General features: G+C 39.1%; 1 protein-coding gene across 5 annotated transcripts in view; it reads left to right on the forward strand.

The window, feature by feature from the left end:
- Nucleotides 1-24,479, forward strand: part of LOC124711573 (carbohydrate sulfotransferase 8-like) — a 118,934-nt gene that overhangs the window by 65,536 nt on the left and 28,919 nt on the right. For all 5 annotated transcript variants that reach the window (XR_007005486.1, XM_047241719.1, XM_047241716.1 and 2 more), the window contains exon 3: nt 6,374-6,522. Coding sequence is in view for 4 of the 5 variants with exons in the window: in XM_047241719.1 (XP_047097675.1) it covers nt 6,374-6,522 (149 nt within the window). In the remaining variant the exon portion in view is untranslated. The remainder of the gene's footprint in view (nt 1-6,373; nt 6,523-24,479) is intronic.

Below are 24,479 nucleotides of genomic sequence, written 5' to 3' on the forward strand. Positions count from 1 at the left end.
GAAAGACAGCACACAAATGACTGACCACAGAACTAATGTATGGCACACTGATCATAATCCTACTTTAAATATCATCATAGCTGAGCATGTCTTTAATGACATAATACTTGATTGAATTTCATCTTTGCTAGTTTCCTGTAGCTACACCTGTGTACCAGAATGACAGCTTTCAAGAGCTCTGCATATTTACCTGTGGAAATAAAATATTGGTGTAACTTGTCCCCTATTGACGAAAATGATTATTACTGTACTATACTCCTATAGTCTTCCATAATTCCACATTAGACTGTATTTTGTCATGTTTTCAGCTTAGATTCATATGAAAACTGTAAATTTCTTTTTCTCCATGTTGCCAAATTACCAGTGTGTTGCGTACATACTAGAACTAAAATTTAGGGTCCAGGGGAGCAGAAGATAGTGCTGAAGCTGAAGGTTTGGGTGCAACTGGCTTTTCCACATGAAGTAAGTGGTTGTGTGGCAGTGCTGCATGGGATCACATACATCTGGTGCAGTGCACTCCTGTAAAATATTCACCTTGTCCTGTGTTGTTAAGTTGTTTAATGGGTACTTGTCAGTGAAGCTCACCACCAAATTTCTGGATGAGACTGGTAGGCCTTTTAAGTGCTTAATGAAATGTTCAGAGTCCAAACATATGACTCTGTATCACTCATCAGGTTTTTCATTTGGTTTCTTAAGAATTTTATGTAGGCAAGTTAATATTATTAATGGGTCTTCTCTGTTGTTACTATACTGTAGATACTCTATAGATCCTGGTAGCTGTCAGAACTTGAGGAACAGCCTTGCCTCTTATCAGATTGTCATTCATTGAGAGTGTGGTTTCTGCAGTGGTGGGAGCGAGGCATGACATCTTATGCTGGCTGTAACTGGTAAGTTTATTTAGGAATTGTTGTGATTTTGTCAGACAGTAAATTATTTTCAAAATGCTCAATCACTGTTCATCTCCAGTGTGACTGAAATGTAATTTTTCTCAAAAAGTATGCTATCATGCTCGATCCACTTGCCCTGAAATTGGTTCATAGCTTGTAAAATTCACCCTTGAGGGTGTCTGTATCACTGATTTCGTGTGCTTTCATTATTAATGTATGAATCAATGCGTTCTTCCATTTTGGGTGATGACAAGACACGGCAGTTGGATATCTGCCCCTGCCACATCCATAATAGGTAGCCAGTCATTTTCAATTTCCAACCAAAAACTTATTTTGTTGCATTGTCAATGTAGATAGTGGTGGAAATTATGAATTTAATTTTCTCTGTGCTATGGAGACTCTGTGGTAAGGGGATCAAACCTGTCTGCTACGACATCAACAAAATTATGTACTTCCTGGGATCCACTAAAGATTTCACGGACAAGCTTCACACACAGGAGGAGTATACAGGCTTAGCTGTGGTCGTGGTCTGATATATATCAATGAGATGCCTCAGCAACACATGTTGCAGAACTCAAGCAATACATGTATACATCTTGGATATTCGGGAATCCAGCCAGATGTTTGCATCACTCTTGCACGATATTTCAACAGCGTGCCTCGCTGTCTTCTTCAGGTGCTACCTGAGTCTCAGGTAGCACCTGAAGAAGACAGCGAGACATGCAGTTGAAATATTGTGCGAGAATGACGCAAACATCTGGCTGGATTCCCGAATGTCCAAGATGTCAACAGATTGCTGGGAAAGCATGAAGAATTACAATACATCTATAGTTCGGTCAGCATACTGCATCAGCAGTGGAAGAACATGAAAAGTGTCTTACAAGTTCATATAATTTAAACAAGCCCATTTTTTAGCTGTGTATCAACAAGCAAAAAATCAGGAAGACTGTCAAGATAGTTAAGCAGCCACCCAATATGAACCATGAGAAGTGCTACAGACTCTTGCCATCTCAGATGGCAATGATTGCAACCCATCAGACTGGCTGTTCTTGCAGAGCAGCCCATGTGTATGCAATAAACACCATGCTGGAGACAAAAGGAAGTACTGACAAATCTTAGGCACCACCAGCCCCTCTGTAATCAGCACTGTGCCATGTTGGTAGCTTCTACTAGATTTGCCAATGACAACCAATAAAAATTAACATCAGATCTTCCCAGCAGTAAGAAACTGACATCTATCGCTCACCATAACTTCGGTCACCAAATCAAAACATACTACGCCAAGACACCCAGACATACTTTTCTTCAAATAATATTTATAAAGCAGTAACCATTGCCACAAGACATCACCTTCTCAGAGGCTGTCTGCAAAAGCAACTAAAATAGTAGCATCTTATCACATGTGGTGTCATCACACACCCAGAAGAATTTTATTGAAATGGATTCTGGCACCAGAAGCCTACAATCAGAGATGCTTTTAAGATCAAAATGTGCTGAGGTGAGCTTTTTGATTATTATATCCGTGTGTTAACTCAATTTTAACTTGTTATCCAACTGGTCCCCAAGGAATTTTGTGCATTGTGTTTTATTTGGTGTATGACCATTGAAGTCTACTTCTGTTACTAACAGATCAATGTGGCTTGTTTGAAGTTGCATAATATTGTTGTTTTTAAGGTACTTAAACTATTAGCTTTAAACCACTTGAATGCTTGTTTGGCTTTTATCTGAGCTGCATGCACTAAGATTTAGTTTGGGCTTTTAATTAGCAAATTTTATAGTTTCTGGGTGGCTCTTTAAAGCCATATAAAATGAAACAAAACGTTTAATCTTATCAGTCACTCTTTATTTAATTCCACAATGCATTTCAGTGGTTTAAAACGTGATTGTCATGTGGATTTACATATATAATATGGCATGTGTGTGTTATGTGAAAACTTTGGAGATTAGATCACTTAGGTTGGTAAAGAACAAGGATGAGCCTGTACCAATCTTGTGGGACCCCAGTGATTTTAACTGCCCATTCTAAAGTTAGTTTTGTATCTGTCAGCAAAACCCTTTTCTTTCTATTATGAAGGTAAGGTGCTGGCCTTGCAAGAGGGACACCATTAGTGCCATAATGGTTAAGGTTCTTCTTCTTCTATGTGAACAGGCCAAGTGGACCACATGCTTCTACAAGTTTCCTCCTCCACTGTATTCTGTCCATTGCTGCTATCCACCATTTGTTCATATCTATTGATGCTTGGTTTAAATCTTCATGGAGGCCATCCCTCCAATGCTTCTTGGGTCTCCCCGGGGTGTCTTTCCTGTAGGTGTGAAATCCAGGAGCTTCCGAGGCCATCTGTGATCTTCCATCTGGGCCACATGCATTCGTTTGGCTTTGACAGTTCCTGATATGTTGGGCTTCTGGTATAGTTCCTCAAGCTCTTGGTTGTATCTGATCCTGCATTCCCCTGTGTCTGCATCCAGAACCGGACCAAAGATCTTCTGAAGCACTTTTCTCTCAAAAACGAGGAATTTATGGAAGTCCTGTTCCTGGATACTCCATGTCTCACAGCCATATAGAACAACAGACTGGATCAGGGTTTTGTACAGTCGAATTTTGTAATCCACTCAAAGTTTTAGCGAGGTCAGAAAACATACCAACACTATGATTTTCCTTGTATATCTCTGCTAGCATTTAATTTGTAATGTCTTGTGGTGCTTTCTCTGTGGAGAATCCTTTATGAATCAAAACTGAGAAACAGCAAGTTATGCTCAGCTAAATCAGTCAGTATTCTATCATTGGTGACATTCTCACTTTTGGGTAGACTGGAAGGAGTGATATTTGCTTATACCAAGTTTTGTAGTTGGCATAAGTCAGCCAGGAAATGTGCCAAGAGTCACTTTTAAGGGTAATCCTATCAGGTCAGCACAAGATTTTAATATTCTAGTGGAAACATCATCATAGCTAACAGAGTTAATATTACTTGGTGAGCTTATGAATTCTGTAATCTCCTTAGATGATAAGCAATTATTGTTTGTTTTCAACCAGAATCAAAACAACTTCTGAATGAAAACAATGGCTTCTGTGCCTTGTAACCATTCAGGAGATAGTGCTTCATTTGCAGAACTTTGTTCTGAGTTATCAGCATTTAAACATAAGCAAACAACCCTGCCTCATGTTTTATAGTATTTAAAACCCTCAGCTGCAAACAATGGTGAGGGACAAAGTTGGTTGCTTTGAAAAGTTGTGCAGTAAAGTTTCTAAAAGTCTCATAAATAAGGCATTTCAAGTACATGCAATGTGGTTATTTTTATTAAGATAAGTCATTGTTTTCCAATATACCTGCCATAAAGACAAGAGCATCCACACAATAGTTTGTAGGAGGTGGAGGTGCTAAACATTGGGTTATGGATTATTTTTAATAATTTGGAAGATGAATGGTGACTTCTAAGTTGCGATAAAAAGGTTCCGGTTCTGACCCTGTTAAAAATCTCCACAATACCCAATTTTATATCATTTTCTTTCTGACTATACTATATTTCTTCCTTTCCTTGAGAACTGGGGAGGGGTGGGGGATGCCGCCCCCCTTGCCCCCTGGGGATGGACACCCTTCTGTAAAGACATATTTTTAAAATAGTAAACTCTACCCAAAATTTTGTTCTTAAAATCACTAAACATGTGTTAGCATTGACTTACCATTGTTTACTTGCTGGACAAATCAACAAAACATTATTGTGAAACCTCTCAAAATTCAAATTTAAACATTGCAAATCATTTCTGTTTTTTAATACTAACACTTGCATCAACAATTTTTGTAAAAATAAAGTACAATAACCTCAAAAATTAACCTATGATTCCGTAAGATATAAAATAAATTTTATCTAGCACCTTGCTACAGCATGTAAACAATGTTAAGAATGGCCCTTAACACTTCTACCATCACACTGTCATGCAAATTCACATAAACTATGATAAAGTACAGTACTCAAAATGGTTTTTGTACATATATAAATATTCAATGATATGAATATAATAGAGGGAAACATTCCATGTGGGAAAAATATATATCTAAAAACAATGATGATGTGACTTACCAAACGAAAGTGCTGGCGTGTTGATAGACACACAAACAAACACAAACATACACACAGAAATCAAGCTTTCGCAACCAACGGTTGCTTCATCAGGAAAGAGGGAAGGAGAGGGAAAGATGAAAGGATGTGGGTTTTAAGGGAGAGGTAAGGAGTCATTCCAATCCCAGGAGCGGAAAGACCTACCTTAGGGGGAAAAAAGGACAGGTATACACACACACACACACACACACACACACACACACACACACCTATCCATCCGCACATACACAGACATAAATGTCTGCTTGTGTCTGTGTATGTGCGGATGGATATGTGTGTCTGTGTGTGTGTGCGAGTGTATACCTGTCCTTTTTCCCACTAAGGTAGGTCTTTCCGCTCCCTGGATTGGAATGACTCCTTACCCTCTCCCTAAAAACCCACATCCTTTCGTATTTCCCTCTCCTTCCCTATTTCCTGATGAAGCAAACGTTGGTTGTGAAACCCTGATTTTTGTGTGTGTATTTGTGTTTGCTTGTGTGTCTATCAACATGCCAGCGCTTTTGTTTGGTATATAAATATTCAAATTTACTTGATTACCAACAATGTTTGAAGCATATTTGCATCCAGCAACATATTCAGGATCTGCACATGAGTTTTATGTATCCATATCACACGCAGATTCACACCAATTGTTCCTGAAAAGGATTTTTCTGGAATGGACACCATACACATTACTACTAACATTACTACTACTGGCAGCCATGTTTTGGGTATTTACCACTGCCTGCATGCACACGTCTAGACAAAGCTGCCATTAGCTGGAATCTGAAATTAAAGATAAAGTTGCCATTTCTCAGTTTAATGTGGAACCATCAACTAATGTGAATTAAGCACATCCCTTACCACATTTTACCAGCAGTAACACTGTTTTTTCATTGACTGTCCCTTACCATTGTTTGCAGCTGAAATCTTACTTTAGTAACATTAATTGTTAATGCAGATTCTAAGAGCTGTTTTGCATTGTTAATGTAGACTTAAACTTGGTCCACATCCCTGAATGTTCTCATTTCTCCACATAGCTAGGAAACAGGAATGAATGAATACTATACTGTCTAGTTGCTGTGGCACTTATGGGTTGTGTTGTGTGAATAATGTGAGAACAACAAGGAAGAAGGAAAGGGAAGAGCAAAGGCTGTGAGACAACAGAAAGAGATAAATGGCATGAGACTATAGGACAGACAGGAACAAGTGGCAACATTAAGAAAAATATTAAAAGTTTGTTCCTGCTGTAGATTGTTCTTGCTAGTGTAAATATTTTTAGTTACTGGTACCATCGAAGAGTACTTCAGTGATCTTAACAGAATAGCTCATTAGGCATTAAAGAAATGTATTTGACATCAATAGTACAGACAAGCAGTATCTGTTTACAGATAGAGGCAGAAATAGAGAACATTCAGCGAATAAGAAGAATAGAGGAAGTATGTTATAAGCACAATCTTGGCTTGTATAAACACACAGATGATCCACCAAAATTAATACATCCACCTGCTCCACAGTATGGCGTATTCTACATTGACAGGTAATTATGAAATCAATGCAGAACCAATAACTTTTGTGGTATGTTCACTTTCTTTATTTTATGTCTCTAGAGCAAGGACTGTTGCAATGATCACCTAATAAGGATTGGAAGAATGTTCAAACAGCTTAAGCAGCAGTCCTTTTCTTGTTTTAAAAATTGATATTTGAAAACTACAGAAATAGTTAAAATTAAATTTGTTGCTCTGAGTAATATGTAACAAATTATACTGTGTTGCTGACAATTCTGAAGACATTGAGATGTTTAATATATATTTAAGCATACAGACTGAAGTGGCAAGTGAAAATTTATACCGAGGCTGGAATCGAATCCAAATCTCCTGCTTACTAGGCAGGGCAGGTGTGTTAGCCACTAGGCCACCTTGGCACAGTGGTTCACACAACTGAACAGATTACCCTGGTGCTCTTACCCTCTCACTTGATTAATTCTCACTGCCATCCCAGTCTACTTTGGATCGAGGAGGGAGGCATGCCAGGGTAATCCGTGCAGTTGTGTGAAAACACCGGCCTAGCAAGCAGGAGACTCAGGTTTGATCCCTGGCCTTGGTACAAATTTTTACTCACTGCTTCAGTCTATATAAATAAAATCATATATGTATCAGACCAGTGAAGTTTCTGAGGTTGTCATGTCATCTGCATATATTTAAGCCTTTACTTGGATAATGGGAAATCCTCATCTGCCCTTGGAAATATTTTGCAGTTTAAAATATGGTTTCAAAATCTCCGCATTACCATTATATAATCAGCCTGTAAACTTCTGGTTTCTCTTGATTTCTTGTACATTTACAACCTTCTTTCCATGATTCTTAAACTAATACTATACATAGGAAGTAGCTACACAGGTGGTATCAGGGGCTGTGTGGAGGGGATGGGGTGTTTTTTTTTTTTTTTTTTTTTTTTTTTTTTTTTTTTTTTTTTTTTTTTTTTTTTTTTTTTTTTGGGGGGGAAACTACAGGAAGGGCATCAGTCTAAAAGGTTGCAGGACAAACACAGGAAACTAAACCTGGCAACAATCAGCATTGTAGTTGTAAATTGTCATAGCTGTGTTGGAAAAGAACCAGAGCTCGAAGTGCTAATACACAACACTGAACATCAAATTGTTATAGGTATGGAAAGCTGGCTAAAGCAGGAAATGAATTCAGCCAAATTTTTTACAAATAACCTAACCATTTTCAGAAAGGAAGGGTTAAATACAGTAGGTGGTGGAGTGTTTATAGCTGCCAGTAGTAGAAATTGAAGTAGATAGTTCCTGTGAGATAGTATGGGTAGAAAACTGGAATAAATTAATAATTTTTTTTTCATCAACCCAACCCCTCTCCCACCCCACACCCTCCCCCTCCAACTCAGATGATACAGTTGCTGAACAGTTCAACAACAACATGAATCTCATTTCAGATAGGTACTCCACTCATACAATTATAGTTGGTGGTGACTTCAGTCTACTCTAGATACATTCGTGAAAATAAATGGTCATGCAATAGCTCCATATTTTGGTCATCCATCGAAAGATGTGCACCTGAAGACTGGAAAGCTACACAAGTCACACCAATACCCAGAAAGGAAATAGGCATAATCCACTGAATTACAGACCCATATCACTAATGCCAATTTTCAGTATGGGGTTTTGGAACATATATTGTGTCTGAACATTATGGGTTATCTTGAAGAAAAGGATTAGTTGTCAAACAGCCAACACCGATTCAGAAAATATCATCCTTGTGAAACACAACTGCCTCTTTACCCTCATGAAGTAATGAGTGCTATTGACAAGGGATGTCAAATTGATTCAAATTTTTAGATTTCCAGCAGATGTTTGACACTGTTGCTCAGAAACAACTTCTAATCGAATTGTTCAGGAATAAAGGAGATGACTCCCCAAAAGGCACTGCATTATCGGTAGATACAAAAACATAAACAAAAGTATAGAATACACTTCCTTTTTCTAGTTGTAGGAACACACACACACACTGTTGAATTACCTCCTTAGGTGTAGGCTAGGAAGGTTATGGGAGTGAAGGATATGTTGGAAGGATAGCTCCCATCTGTGTAGCTCAGAAAAGATGGTGATGGTGGGGAAGATAGAGATGTCATGGGTTGTGAAGCAGCCTTCGAGATCTTGCATTGTGGACAGCTTGTTAGTTGTCATACCGATGTAAAACACTGTATAGCTGTTGCAGCAGAGCTGTTATATAACACGGCTGTTCACAGGTGGCCCAGCCTGTTATGGGGTCTGGAATAGGTGATACTGGGTGGATGGATTGGCCAGGTCTTGCATCTGTGTCTTCCACGGGGGTGGGAGTGACATACGAATGGATTAGGATATTGTGGAGGTTGGATCAGCAGTGGAACACCACTTTGAGAGGGATTGGAAGTATCTTGGGTAGGATATCCCTCATTTCAGGGCATGACAGTAGATAACCAAAGCTCTGGCAAAGGACCTACTTCAGTCATTCCAGTCTGTAGGGGTATTGGATGACAAGGGGAGCACTTCTTTATGGTTGGTTCTTGGGAAGGACGGGAGGATCAGGTGTGTGTGAGGATATGGCATAGGAAACCTGTCTGTGAATTAAGGCTGGAGGGTGTTGCCTGTCTCCGAAGGCCTTTGTGAGGCAGTCAGCACACTGGGTGATGGAGTTCTCATCACAGCAAATGTGTCTACCACAGGTGGCCAAGTTCTATAGAAAGAGATTTTTGGTGTGGAAAGGGTGGCAGCTGTCAAAGTGCAGGTACTTTTGGCGATTGGTTGGCTACATGTGGAATGAGGGAGATTGACATCCAGGAAGGTGGCACAATGGGTGGAGGAGGATCAGGTGAAGTGGATGGGAGAGAATGTGTTGAAGTTGTGGAGGAATGAAAATAAGATATTCTGGTCTTGAGTCCAGATTATAAAGATGTTATCAATAAACCTGAAAGAAACAGGGGGTTTGGCGTTTTGGGAAGCAAGGAAGGTCTCCTCTAAGTAGCCCATGAAGAGGTTGGCATAGGAGGGTTCACAGCTAAATGTGCTTCCAAAAAGACAAATTTTCCTTCCTGCAAATGATCTCAGCTGTGGATATTTCTCTTCAGCCAAATAAGTTTTATAAAATTTGACCAGGTTTACTTCTTCAAATTTAGAATTTAAAGATAAATCTTCCTGAAGTTCAATAAGTTCCATTCAAAGTTTTATGGGGCCTTCTCTACATCACATGTTATGGGTTAGCAAATATAGCAAACATGATGTCTGCATTCCTGAAATCAGAAAACCTTGTGCTAAATTGCACTAACAATGATTTCAGCTCATCAGCATAAGTAATGTAATCAACATTTTCGTGAGTTGGCACTGTAGGACTGTGGTAAAAGTTTCCAGCTCTCATCTGCATTTCCCACAAACTCATCTTTGCCTAAAAAGCTTTCAGATGGCTGTATAATTTGTGGATTAACTGCCCTTGTTTCTTGAGTTTGTAATTTAAGTCATTTTAATGAGCTGTGATGTCAATCAGAAATGCTAAATCACAAATCCATTGGTGTCATTTATTTCAGCCAATGGTTTCCCTTTGATAGCCATAAAATGTGCTATTTCTTGTCAAAGATTATAAAAAGTTTTAGTATTTTGCCCCTACTCAGCCATCTCACTTTGCAATGGTAAGCTAAATCTTCATGTTTGGGGCACAGGTTGTCCAAACTCTGTTTGAATTGGCAGTGATTTAGTGCATGGGACTTAATGAAATTGATGCTCATGGTAACCACATTCACGGCATGTGTCATTTTAATTGAGTTAGCACAGAAATTTTCTTGGTGAATAATGCAGTGAAGGACTGTTAAACTTTCTTTGTAATATTTAGTTCAGAAGATTTTCATTTAATGTACCAATAAAACCTTTTCATGAAGTGACCATCGCAGGTACTCCGTCAGAAGAAGCTCCAGTGAGTTGACTACACTGCAGGTTGATGGTTTTGATGATTTTTTTCAACTTCATGAAAAACACCTTCACCAGTAGTGTTTGCTTTTAATGACTGTAGTGCTAATAATTCTTCTGTTATTTTGAAGTCCTCATGTATCTGAAAAATCAGTGCTCTCATCCAAAGCAATGTCAAATGCTTTGAATGTGGCAGCGCGACTACACAGACTTTTTTAATGTCACCAGTCATCATCTCAGTTTGTTGAACCACTGTTTGTTGTGACAAACTTTTTTTTTCAAACACTTTTTTTATCAGGATGTAGTACATCTGCAATTTACAAGAGGCACTCCTTCATGAATTCGCCTTCAGAAGAAGGCTTTAATGACTTGGTAATGTTTCTGCTCACTATAAAATTAGCTTTAACCAAAATCTCCTACTATGCCCTCAGTTTGGCAAATATTTGCTGTTGCTTGTTCAAATTGGAAATTAATAACTTCATTTTGCCTTTCCGCTGTTGCCCTGTAAGCGGTTGTTGAGCAGTATGTTTTGTAGAAAAGTGTCTTTTCATTTTATATCCTTTCACAACAGATAATGATTCACTACACAACAAGCAAATGAGTTTATTGTTGTACATCTCTTTCTTCTGGAATTGTCGACATTCAGCATCTACTTTCCTCTTCTTAACACCGGATATTTTGTGAATAAATGTTTTGCACAGAGACACTTGCACAAAATTAAGAAATAACTAGCACAGAACTTCACATGTGAACTGACAACAGAGAACTAGTCTGTTCAGTGACACCCGATCGCGTTGTTAAAATCGGCACATTTTGTGGGCAGTTGGTAATTTTAGTGGCATTGTTGCCCACTACAAGTGTTTGCATTCTATCATAGGCACAGACATAGGCCATAAATAATGTGCACATTTGAGTGGTGTGCTGTAGCAGTGGTGGGAGGCAGCTCTGTACCATGCTACACATGCAAAGTGCTAATGAGGTATCGGCCACTTCCACAGTGACAGCTAATGCAGCAACTGCCATTTTCTGAGGCCAGCTCTTGCCTGTGTGGAACCCATTGCCATGTAAACACCAGCCATCCACCACAACCTGAGACATGTCATCACGCTGTGTTCTGTCTGGCCAAGTCTTTAAGCAAGACTTTCACTGGTCTGTATCATGAGTTGCAAACCTGTGCCGAGCCTAGCCGAGCTTTGGCAAGAATATCCAAAAATGTGTCCCGGGCAGAGTACAGTGTGATCGCCCTGTCCTTTCCCATGGATATTGTCCATGATCAGGATTGAAATCAGTCGTGGTTCTGATCCAGCCCACAGGCCATTGGTTGCCCACCTGGCTGCCCACCCATTACCTCAGATATTTTACCCTGCATCCGTTAGAGAGAGAGAGAGAGAGAGAGAGAGAGAGGGAGAGAGAGTGGTGTGTGTGTGTGTGTGTGTGTGTGTGTGTGTGTGTGTGTGTGTGTGTGTGTGTGCACGCACGTGTGTGTGTGTGTGTGTGTGTGTGTGTGTGTGTGTGTGTGTGTGTGTGTTAGAAAAAAGAAGTGCATTCTGAAAGGTAGCCAAGCTCCGTACCTTTTGTTGGTGTGCCTGTCCTATCGACAGAGCAGGACTTCTGTCTTTTGATGAGTCATCTTCTTTGTTCCTAAATAATTCATAATTTTCAACCAGAACTTCCCATACATTATTTGAATCAAATTTCATGGCTATAGAGTATCACCTCAGTTGTATGACTGGATTCATTATTTCCCATCAGAAGGACACATTTCATAGTAATTAATGAGAAGTCATAGAGTAAAGCAGAAGTAATAGCTGGCATTTTCCAAGGACGTGTTATAGGCTCTTTGCTGTTCCTTATTTACATTAATGATTTAGAAGACAATATGAGTAGCCCTCTTACACTATTTGTGGAGGATACTGTCATCTACCATCTTATAAAGTCATCAGGGATCAAAACAAATTTAGAAATGATTTGGACAAGATTTGTGTATGGTGCAAAATAATGAGTCATCCACATGAGTATTAAAAGAAATCACACAAATCTAAAAGTTGTAAAATCAACTACATACTAGGGATTACGATTATGAATAACTTCAATTGGAATGATCACATAGATAATGTTGTGGGTAAAGCAAACCAGAGACTGTGTGATTTATTGGCAGAACGCTTAGAAGATGCAACAAGACTGCTTACACTCTATTTGTCCACCCTCTTCTGGAATACTGCTGTGCAGTGTGGGATCCACATCAGATAGATCAACAGAGAACAACGAAAAAGTTCAAAGAAAGGCAGCTCTTTTGTACTATCAAGAAATAAGGAAAAGGAGTGCTGCAGATATGATATGTTGGGGTGACAACCATTAAAACAGAGGCATTTTTCATTGTGGCAGTACCTACACATGAAATTTCAATTGCCAACTTTCTCATCAGTGTGTGGAAATATTTTGTTAGAGCTTACCTATATATGCATTAATGATCAGCACAATGAAATAAGAGAAATCAGAGCTTGTACATAAAAATTTATGTGTTAGTGTTTTTTCCTGCACTTTCTGACAGTGGAACAGCAGAGAAACAGGTTGAAGGTGGTTTGATGAACTCTCTGCCAGGCACTTAATTGTGAATTGCAAAGTAATCATGAAGATGTAGATGTATATGTGACTGTTAGCTATTAAATGCTACCAGGTAGCTTCCCCTTTCAGTCCTTTCTCCCAGTCTGTCTTCTCCCAATGTTCTTCTTTCTTTTCATACTGTCAAATTCCAGTCTTTCATTACAGTTATATTTGTGTGTCTTGTAACATGGTAAAAACACTGGAGCACCAAAGAAACTGGTACAGGCATGTATATTCAAATTCAGAGATATGTAAACAGGGAGAATATGGCACTGCAGTCGGCAACTCCTACATTGGACAACAAGCATCTGGCGCAGTTGTTAAATTGGATACTGCTGCTACAATGGCAGGTTATCAAGATTTAAGTGAGTTTGATTGTGGTGTTATAGTCAGTGCATGAGCGATGGGACGCAGCATATCTGATGTAGTGATGATGTGGGGATTTTCCCATATGACCATTTCATGAGTGTATCATAAATATCAGAAATACAGTAAAACATCAAATCTCCAACATTGTTGTGGCCAAAAAAAGATCCTGCAAGAATCGGACCAATGACAACTGGATAGAATTGTTCAACATGACAGAAGTGGAACCCTTCCACAAATTGCAGCATATTTCAATGCTGGGCCATCAACAAGTGTCAGCGTGCAAACCATTCAACAAAACATCATCAATATGGGCTTTTGGAGCCGAAGGCCTACTCGTGTATCCTTGATGATTGCACGACACAAGGCTTTACACCTTGCCTGGGCCTGTTAACACTGACATTGGATTGTTGATGACTGGAAACATGTACCTGGTTGGACAAGTCTCATTTCAAATTGTATCGAGTGGGTGGATGTGTGCGGGTTTGAAGACAACCTCATGAATCCTTGGACCCTGCATGTCAGCAGACGTCTTTTTATGCTGGTGGAGGCTCTGCAATGATGTGGAGAGTGTACAATTGGAGTGATATGGGGTCCTAGATACATCTAGATACAATTTTGGTAGGTGACACACACATAAGCATCCTGCATCCATTCATATCCATTGTGCATTCTGATGGACTTGGGCAGTTCCAGCAGGACAATGCAACACCCAACACATTCAGAATTGCTACTTCTGAGTTTAAACACTTCCGCTGGCCAGCAAACTCCCCAGACAAGAACATTATTGTGCATATCTGGGGTGCCTTGCAACATGCTGTTCAGAAGAGATCTCTTATGGACAGCTCTGCAGGATTCATGATGTCAATTCCCTCCAGCACTACTTCAGACATTATTCGAGTCCCTACCATGTCATGTTGCGGCACTTCTGCATGGTTGCAGGGGCCCTACATGATATTAGGCAGCTGGACCAGTTTATTTAGCTCTTCAGTACAATTTTTTATGCTATCTCTGATTTTTTCAGTCTTTTCATCTGCTAGTACTAGTACTAGTACCAGTACTAACACACGGACTAATGGTTTTGTCTGTGTCTTGGCTATGATGATGTTCACTATGCTGTTCATAATAGCTTATCTGCATTCTTAATTTGTTTTTAATTATTAGACCTATTCATGCATTACTACTATTTGATTCTGCATCAATAATCCTTTACTCACCTGACAAGAAGTCTTGCTCTCCTTGTCACCACACTTCACTATTTCCCACTATTTATAATAATGACCAGTGTCACCATGTTGAGAAAGGACAAGGTGCATAGAGTTAATTATAATGTGCAGTGGTTCTGGAGGAAATAGCAGTCTATTCTTTCCACAGTTCCTTGTCCACTTCATGAAGATGTCATCAAAGAACATGAACCAACAAGGGTAATGTGTTGAAAGAAAAGGAACATTTCCTCTAGATGGCCCATAAGCATATGTAGGATAGCTCTTTCTAAGCAGCCCGTAGAGAGATTGATTTGTCCCTGTAGATGTTAGGGAAATTTAGTTTTAGATCTGGTCTTTAAAAGAGAAACTACTGTGAATCAGAATGTGGTTTACTATGTAAATTAATAAGGAGGCAGCGCTCTCATGTCTAATGTACAGGGACATTGCATCAACAGTGACAAGTAAAGAGCATATTGGTAATGGTAGTAGTAATTGTTTGCCTAGTAAAAAAAGGTTGTGCATGAAGTAATTAGTGTATAGGATGTGAAACCATGAAAAACTGGTTGAGCTTGCTGGTCAACAAAGGCAGAGAATCTTCATGGGACATTGTAAGCAGCCACAATGCAGTAACCAGAAATAATCCAGTGGTGTTGGCTTTATGAGCACATAAATGGTCAGTGTTAGGGAAAGATGGGTTCAGATGACAGGTTTAGAGAAACAGCTCCATGATGGAGCTCTGGGATTATAGTGACAAGGCTTTTTAGAGGAGGTGTCTAAAACTGTTGGAGACTCACAGTCATGCTGTCATTGTGGTTCATACCAGGGCACTGAAACCATGTTACTGGAGAAAATGTTTGGTTCAGGATTGATTTTTTAATTCATGTGTATCTGCTTGCTTTAGTTTTATGGTGAATAGTTGGGTAGGTGGTGAAGAAATGTTTCTAGCAAAGGGTAAGCAATTCCTTGACGAACCCAACGCTATTAACCCTGGGTCAGGGCTGGCATTGAAATGTTTTGAGGGGACTCAGACTTTTATAGAGTCTAGCTTTTCAGAGGAAAAGATGAAGGCAACATTGGTGGTGTGGGGGTTTATTTGTGATTAGTCTGATTTATTAAAACTTGGAGGGAGTTTCAGGGGATGTGGGAGGTGAAACAAATCAAGGCAAGGTCTGGAATGTGTGAGGGAGGGATTAGTGAGCAGAGTCGATGGAAGCAGTGGGTGCCCTGATGGCCAATAGTATCAACAAGTTGGAGCATAATAGGTATAAAACAAACCATAGGTCTATAGACAGAGAGATTATGAATGAAACACATTTGGCAATCAAGAGAGCAATGTGTGAAGCCATCAATGACTACTGTACAAGAATATTGTCAAATGATCTTTCACAAAATCTAAAGAAATTCTGGTTGTATCTTAGTGGCACCAAAGTTAGTATTGTCACTCATGGCCAAGACAGGAACTTAATAGAGATTAACAAAGCAAAAGTAGAAATGCTTTGTTTTCAAATGTTCCTTTGCAGAGGAAAATACACAAGTCCATCATCATCATCTTGAACAGTTTTCAGCCCCAGACTGGGTCTACTTGGAACATGAGTGTTGCCACATAGCCCTGTTTCCCCACCCTCTTCCTGCGTTCACTCTATTCCATTCCTTGCCTCTTTTTTCAACACAATCCTCCATTTGTTTGGCCATCCATCCGTCATTCTTTTCCTTGGTTGTTTCCTTTTCATTGCCATTCCATGTATCTTCTTGGGAATCATCTTGTTTTCCATTCTCTTCAAGTGCCCAGCCAATCTTACTCTTCATGTTTCTATCGTGCTCTGGAAGTGTTCCTCTTCCACTGTTTCTCTTCCCTTTCATTCCTCATCCTATCTCTCCTTGTTACTTCTATCTAATTCTGAAGAACTTCATTTCACATGCCTGTAATCTGCTCATGTATCTTTTCTTCATTCCCCTTCTTTCAGATGCACTGGTCAGTAGTCAGACTTCAGTACATTATTTTTTTTCTTCTTTTGGGACATCTTTGCTCCAAACCCAGCTCATAACACTTCACAGGAATGCTTGCACCTGTCTGCTGTGTTCACTGGTCTCTTTCTCATTTCTTCCATTTTTCTTCTATCCCACTTTCTAAGTACATGACACTCTTCACTTTCTTCATTTGTCCACCTCCAACCCTTATTCAGCTAGTTGGTCAATCTTTCTTTCTCATTGTAACCAGGAAGTCACATTTGTTTACATTCAGTTTCATTCCAGTCTGTCTCACAGTTTCTTTCCAAGCATCCAGCTGTTCCTAAATCTCTGTTTCAAGTCATCTGCAGACACTATTGCTTTCATCTTGTCTTCTCAATTTTTTTCAGCCACCTTAGTTATTATCTCATCCAAGACCACAGTGAAGAGGAGAGGTGACATGCACTGCCCCGTTTCACACTACTTGTTTGCTGGACCCACTATGTCCTTTCATTTCCCACTTTCACACAACTCAGACTTCCACAGTATATTGCCTCCACTCTGATTGTTGTCTATTTTTCCACTCCCTTCTTTTCTAGTACTTCCCAGACCTTTCTCCTACAGATGCCTCTTTACACTGACAGAAAAAAATCACAACATGTAATTAATGAAGAGTAATGAAATTTTGGGAATACATTTGTCTAGGTAACATCTGTAAGTGACTACCATTGCCAGGTAACTGGTTACTGTAAGTGTGAGATAAGCCATCATAAATGCAAAATGCTGATACATTAATAACAGGTGTAACCACTAGAGTGTTGAATGCAAACATTCAAACATGTATGCTTTGTAGGATGGAGTTCCATGCCTGTTGCACTTGGTCAGTCAGTACAGGGGTGGTTAATGTTGGTTGTGGATGATGCTGGAGTTGTCGTCCAATGGTGTCCCATATGTGCTGGATAGGAGTCAGATCTGGTGATCAAGCAGACCAAGGCAACATGTCGATACTCAGTAGAGCATGTCGGATTACAATTGCGGTATGTGGGTGAGTGTTATCCTGTTGGAAAACACCCCCTGGAATGCTGTTTATGAATGCCACCATAACAGGTCAAATAGCAAGAATGATGAAAAAATTGGCAGTTAGGATGCACGGGATATCCACGGGTGTGATCCTGGCCTCCTCCTAACCAACACTGGCACCACAGCAGAAACAGCTTTCATCAGAAAACACAACTGATCTCCACCCTGCCCTCCAGTGAGCTCTTGCTTGACACCACTGAAGTTGCAAATGGCAGTGGTTCGAGGTCAGTAGAATGCATGCCACAGGGTGTTTGGCTCAGAGCTGTCACTGAAGTAATAGATTTGTAACAATTCATTGTATCACTGTGGTAGCAACTGCTGTTCAGTTGCTGCTGCAGATGCAGTAAAATGCACCAGACCTATACACCTCTCGGTAGTGCCACAGGGCTGTCCAGAGCCCGGTCTTCTCGCATCTCTACATTCTCATGGACACTGCTGCCAGCAGTCATGTACAGTGGCTACATTCCCGTGAGGTCTTTCTGCAGTATCACAGAAGGAACATCCATTGGCTTGTAGCCCTATTACACAACCGCATTCAAACTCAGTGTTGATAATGGTGTCTATGTCACCTTTAAGGTGATCTCAACTCACCACATCCAAACTCAAAAGTAACTAATGCTCACAACTGTTACAGCATATGTTTAAAACAAATTTGATTTTCATTCTCACAGTGGTACTGAGGCCCCACTCTTATGTGTCAAGTGAAATTTTGATAGGCATCATCTTTCAGATATAGAAACATGACTGCCAACTTTCGTTTTTGTGGTACAGTTCCTTCTCGGTGCAGCATTTTATTTATTTATTTATTTTTTTTCCATCAGTGTATATCAAGTAAGGGCATAACAAGATCTTCCCCAAATTCATAGTGGTCCTCCAGAAGCTGCCTCACTGCAAATATAAGGACAATAACTAATCTCCTCTCTCCATTTGTTCTGGATTTTGTTCGGATTCTGCTGTCCATGGTGTTTTCATATACCTTGGCACAGGAGTGCCCCAGTTTAATCCTCTTACCACTGAAAAGATGTGTGAAATAGAAATTAGTCGCAGTGGTGTTGAGAAACAGCTGAAATCATTAAAACTGAATAAAGCACCAGGGCCTGATGGAATACAAATCAGATTCTATATTGAATTTGCAGCTGAGTTAACCCCTCTGTTTACAGTAATCTACCATAGATCCCCTGAACAAAAAACCATGCCCCAAAGTTGGAAGAAGGCACAGGTCACTCCCATTTACAAAAGGGTAGTAGAAGTGATCCACAAAACTACTGTTATTCTTTGACATTGTTCAATTGGGAGACATGCGGTCTGTTGATTTAAAACTTATGAATAAAAATCCCGTGTTACAATCGCAAATTTTCTTTATTGCTTACTGGTTTTGGTTCACTGACAGCCATCTGCAGATCAATCTAAAATATTGTTCATTGTGTGACAGTCATTACCCATTGTCACATTCTTAGAGCTAAGTTGCCCTAAAATGAAAAATCATAGTTGTTTATGTAAATTGACAATATTCATCACTAAGCAAATATTATTACAGTGCCTGTATTGCCACATGTGTACAGTCAACCTGCAGCAATGATAGTTGCATTGCCCAAGAGTGTTCTAATATTTATAACAGGAACGAGGAAGTGCCTGTGTGACTGCTGTCTAACTGCAATTTCATTTTATGGTGAGTTAACTCTAAAAACATGATGATGTGTAATGACTGTCATACACTGAACAACATTTTAAATTGCTCTGAAGGTGGCTTACCAATGAGCTAGAGTTAATAATCAATAAAAAAATTGGCAATACTGAAGTATATCTTTGACATTGATTTCTTTTAGAATCTTGGAACAAATTCTGAGCTCAAACATAATGAGGCATCTCAAACAGAAAGACCTCCTCCATGCCAACTGACATGGTTTTCAAAAACCTAGATCACATGAAAGGTAACTTGCACTTTTCTCACATGACATCCTGAAAGCCATAAATCAAGGCAGTCACATGGATGCAGTATTTCTCAATTTCTGAAAAGTATTTGAGCCAGTAATACATCTATGTGTATTATCAAAAGCATGATAAAATGGGTTACCAGACAAAATGTGTGACTGGATTGAGGATTTCTTGGTGGAGTGGGTGCAGCATGTTATCTCGGATGGGGAGTCATCAACAGATGGGGTGTACCCCAGGGAAGTGTGTTTGGCCCCTTACTGTTCATGATGTATATTAATGACCTCACATGCAATATTAATATATACATCAGACTTTTTGTAGATGATGCAGTTATGTAGAATGAAGCACAGTCTGAACGAAGCTGCATAAATATTCAGTCAGAACTTAAAAAAGATTTCAAAGAAGTGCAGAGATTAGCAACTTGCTTTAAATGTTCAAAAATGTAAAATTGTGTACTTCACAGAATGAAAAAACATAGTATCCTACAATAATCAGTGAGTCACAAATGGAATTGGCAAACTCATACCAAGGCATAACACATAGTCGGGACTTGAAATGGAGCAATCACATAGGCTCAGTTGTGGGTGAAGCATGAAGCAGACTCATGTTTTTTAGCCCAAGGTGGAGTGTCGCAGAGATGTTGAAAGAACTGAACTAGCAGACTATTGAATATAGACAGAACCTATTCAAAGAAAGTCTATGAACAAAGTTCAAGAACTGGCTGTAAATGCTGACTCTAGGAATATACCACAGTGTCCTATGTACTGCTACCATAGGGATTGTGAGGATATGGTTAGATTAATTACAGCAGGCACAGAAGCATTCAGTCAGTCATTCTTCCCACACTCCATACGTAAATGGAATGGGAAAAAGCCTTAATAACTAGTATAGTAGGATGTACCATCTGCCATTCACTTCCCTGTTGTTTACAGTGCATAGATGAAGATGTAGACTGGGATATAATTAACTAAGATAGCTTTCCCAGATAGTGCTAAGGGTGTAAAAGGATTCAATAAATTGTTCAGAGATGGTACAAGAATTTTGCAAAAATACAACAGGTGACGTTGAAAGATTTTAGCACAGCATGATTATGCAGGGACAGAGTGTCAGGAGTCATGGGAGATTGGTTGAGAACCAGAATGACAATTTTTGTGGTAAAATTTTGAAGTTTGGGCAAGTAAAGTATATGAGGCTGGCAACTGGCTGGTGGGTTTTCTCAGTTGGTGGGAATAGAATAAGCCTCCCTTCCTCCTCCTACTGTCCTGTCACACACATAGCATATCTGACCAGAGCTAGGGAGACACTATATATACCAGCAACACTATGACTACTGTGCAATGTTCCATGTGGGTACGATGATGAACCTGATGCCTGGGGGTATGAATGGCTGTTGTGAAAAATGTGGTTTACCACAAACTTGACCACCTGACCATCAAAAGTGCTGTGCACCATAACGCCAGTGACTTCAATAGGTGCTTTAAGACCTGTGTCATTGTGATCCACTCTTCTGTGACACTGTACAGAGATTGTGCTGCAACATCAAAGTTAGCAACATAAATTGATGTAACAGACATTAGTGAGGGCTCACTGAAGTCCACAATGATGTACACGAAGTGCTCCTGAAGATCAAGACTCCCCACTCAGCATAGCAGCACCCTCACTCTGAGGTTGACGTGGTTTTCAGCATGCAAGAATTCAGCTCAGTTGAAGACATCAGCTACAGCAGTCAACATCATCATCTAGGACCAAAGAGTATTTAAAGTTTCAAATGAGCATGTAGTGTTGTTGAGGTTGGACATTTTAAATCAAGAGAACAGTTCATTAATTAGTGCATCAAATGATGCGCTGCTAGTTTCTAGTGGTTGTAAATTATCCACTAATCCTGTAGCAAGTAATTTAAGTAAATCATCTATTCATTTATGTAATAAATTGAACTAAAATTTCATGTGTTATAGTTTGATGAGTCTTCTGACAGAGCAATCAGAGAACGAACAGTTGTGGCAAGATGAAAGTGGTTTTGTCTAGTCACAACTACTTCCATAATTGGGTAGTTACTGAAACTGTTAGTCAGAGGTCAGCTACTGATGGAAAGTTTCATAACAGTTCTATCTTTAAATGCTAAATGTGTATAAAGAATACTTAGCTGAGAGATTTTAAGAAAAGTCAGATGGTTCAAAATGAAACACAGAGGCTGTGAAGAAACAAAAAGGAAGATCCTGAAATATGAGAATAGCTACAAATATATCCTAATTTCCACTGTAGGCATTTGAGTATTTACTTTCACAAAAACAATGCAGGGTAACTGTCACTTCTAACACAATGAACTCATTTCAGATTGTTTCCATGAGTTTTCTCCATTTTCTGAAATTAAATCAAATTAATGGCTTGCTATATGAGAATGAGAATATGAGAATGAAGTCAATAAAACTGTTCAAAAACTAAAAAATAAAAAGTCAGTAGGCTTACACAAATACCAATGTGTGCGCTGAAACAGTGCATAGAGATTATACAAGGCCCCTTAACAAATATAATAAATGAATCCTTCACATCAGGGACATTTTCAGAACAGTTAAAAAGAGGCAAGAGTTATACCTTTGCTTAAGAAAGGTAATGCAGAAGACATAGAAAATTACCAGCCCATTTCCCTGCTGTCACCCTTCTCAAAAATAACAGAAGCAATTATGAAAGACAGATTAATGGATTACCTGAATAAATACACTCCTTTAAGCGAATCACAGTTTCATTTCTGAAGTGGCAAAAATATGGAGTCAGTCATAGTAGAATTCACAAAGGTTGTATTTGGTGCTCTTAACAAAGATGAGTGTGTCACAGGTATATTTTTGGATCTTTCTAAGGCCTTTGATACAGTTGACCACAATACTCTATTAAATAAATTAAAAGCATTAGGAATAAGAAGGGTAGCTAATGACTGGTTTCGATCATACCTAGCAGATACGGTACAAAGAGTAGAGATAACACATACTTAAAATAGATTGAAACCTTTAATAAAACACTTATCAGAACCAAAATACATTAATATAGGGGTTCCTCAAGGTAACATTAGGACCAATACTATTCCTGATATACATCAATGGCTCAGCACTGATGAAAGATATATTATAGTCACTGAGAAAACAAAAGAACTCCTTGAAGAGAAAGAAAATGAAACTCTCAAGGAAGTATATGATTGGTCAATAAGCAATAAAGTGACAATGAACATAAAGAAAACTAATGCCATGAGTTTCAGTTTGAAGAGGGAAAATGACAATGTTAAATTAAATGTAGATGGTGCCTCAATAGACTGTGTAACAAATGCAAAATTTCTAGTAATGAATATTGATTCTCAGTTGAAGTGGTGTGAACACACAAAGGTACTTGCAAAGAGAATGTCATCAGCATGTTATGCCCTTAAAATCCTATCATTAGTGTGTAACATGCAGTATCTTATAGTTACATACTAATCATATGTACACTCAATTCTTAGCTATGGCATTCTTTTTTGGGGAACAAATGCACAAAATATGAACACAGTTTTCAATCTCCAAAAAAGAGCCATAAGAATCATAACCAAACATGGCAGTCGAGCTCATTGTAAAGATCTGTTCAAAACACTGGGGATTTTGACTGCTCTGTGTGAATACATTTACCACTCAGTTGTACACATCAAAAACAGCATTGGAAATTGCTGCACAAACAGTTCTGTCTATGACCATGGAACAAGAGCTACACTCAACTTACATTTGCCAAGAAAAAATAAACATAAAACTCAAAACAGCATTTTCTACCAAGGAATAAAACTGTACAATACCAAAAGAGATAAAAGAAATAAAATACACTTATTTAAAAATGCAGCTAAAAAGTACCTGTTGTGAGATTCATTTTATACATTGAAGGATTACTTAGATAAAACAGAGTAGTAGTTTTGTAAAAAAAGTTATACAAATAAATAATAATAATGATTATAAAACATCTGACATTCCACATAACACCTTCACACTAAGTTTTTTCCCTTCTCTTTTCCTTTTCTAGAAAAATTTACCCCCAAGCTATGCATTACACAGTACTAACACCTCTTCCTCTTTCTGAGATCAACATCTCACTCATTATAGAGGGATGCTGACTCAGTTTTTCAGGATAGCAAACGGGAAGCTGTGGTACAGAAAATGGCCCATAGACCACCAGTGTGTGTGTGTGTGTGTGTAGTGAGTGAAGTGTTATGAAATAATGTGTGTATAAAACTCGAGACCTTTGCCTTCCGCGGGCAAGTGCTCTACCGAGTTCGAGTCTCAGTCCAGCGCACAGTTTTAATCTCCCAGGAAGTTTCATATCAGTGCACACTCTGCTGCAGAGTGAAAATCTCATTCTGGAAACATCCCCCAGGCTGTGGCTAAGCCATGTCTCCACAATATCCTTTCTTCCAGGATTGCTAGTTCTGCAAGGTTCACAGGAGGGCTTCCGTGAAGTTTGGAGAGTAGGAGATGAGATACTGGCGGAAGTAAAGCTGTGAGGATGGGGCGTGAGTCATGCTTGGGTAGAACAGATGGTAGAACAGTTGCCCACAAAAGGCAAAGGTCCCGAGTTCGAGGCTTGGTCTGGCACACAGTTTTAATCTGCCAGGAAGTTTCATATCAGCGCACACTCCGCTGCAGAGTGAAAATCACATTCTGAAATGTGTGTATAGTGTGTGCACTGACTGATAGTGAGGTATGAGTGAACAGTGTGGAATTATATTATTTAATAAGTTATTCATAAATAAAGTATTGTATACCAGGGTAAATCTAATGAAGTCTGTAAATATACGTGTATATGAATATCCTTATTTTAAATTGGTCTAAACTTGTACATACTTTGACATGTCCTATATCTTTGTAAAAAGAGATCTATCGATTAATAAAGTTACTATTATTC

This window comes from Schistocerca piceifrons, chromosome 8 (assembly GCF_021461385.2).
Source record: "Schistocerca piceifrons isolate TAMUIC-IGC-003096 chromosome 8, iqSchPice1.1, whole genome shotgun sequence".
NCBI classification, from domain to species: Eukaryota; Metazoa; Arthropoda; class Insecta; order Orthoptera; family Acrididae; genus Schistocerca; species Schistocerca piceifrons.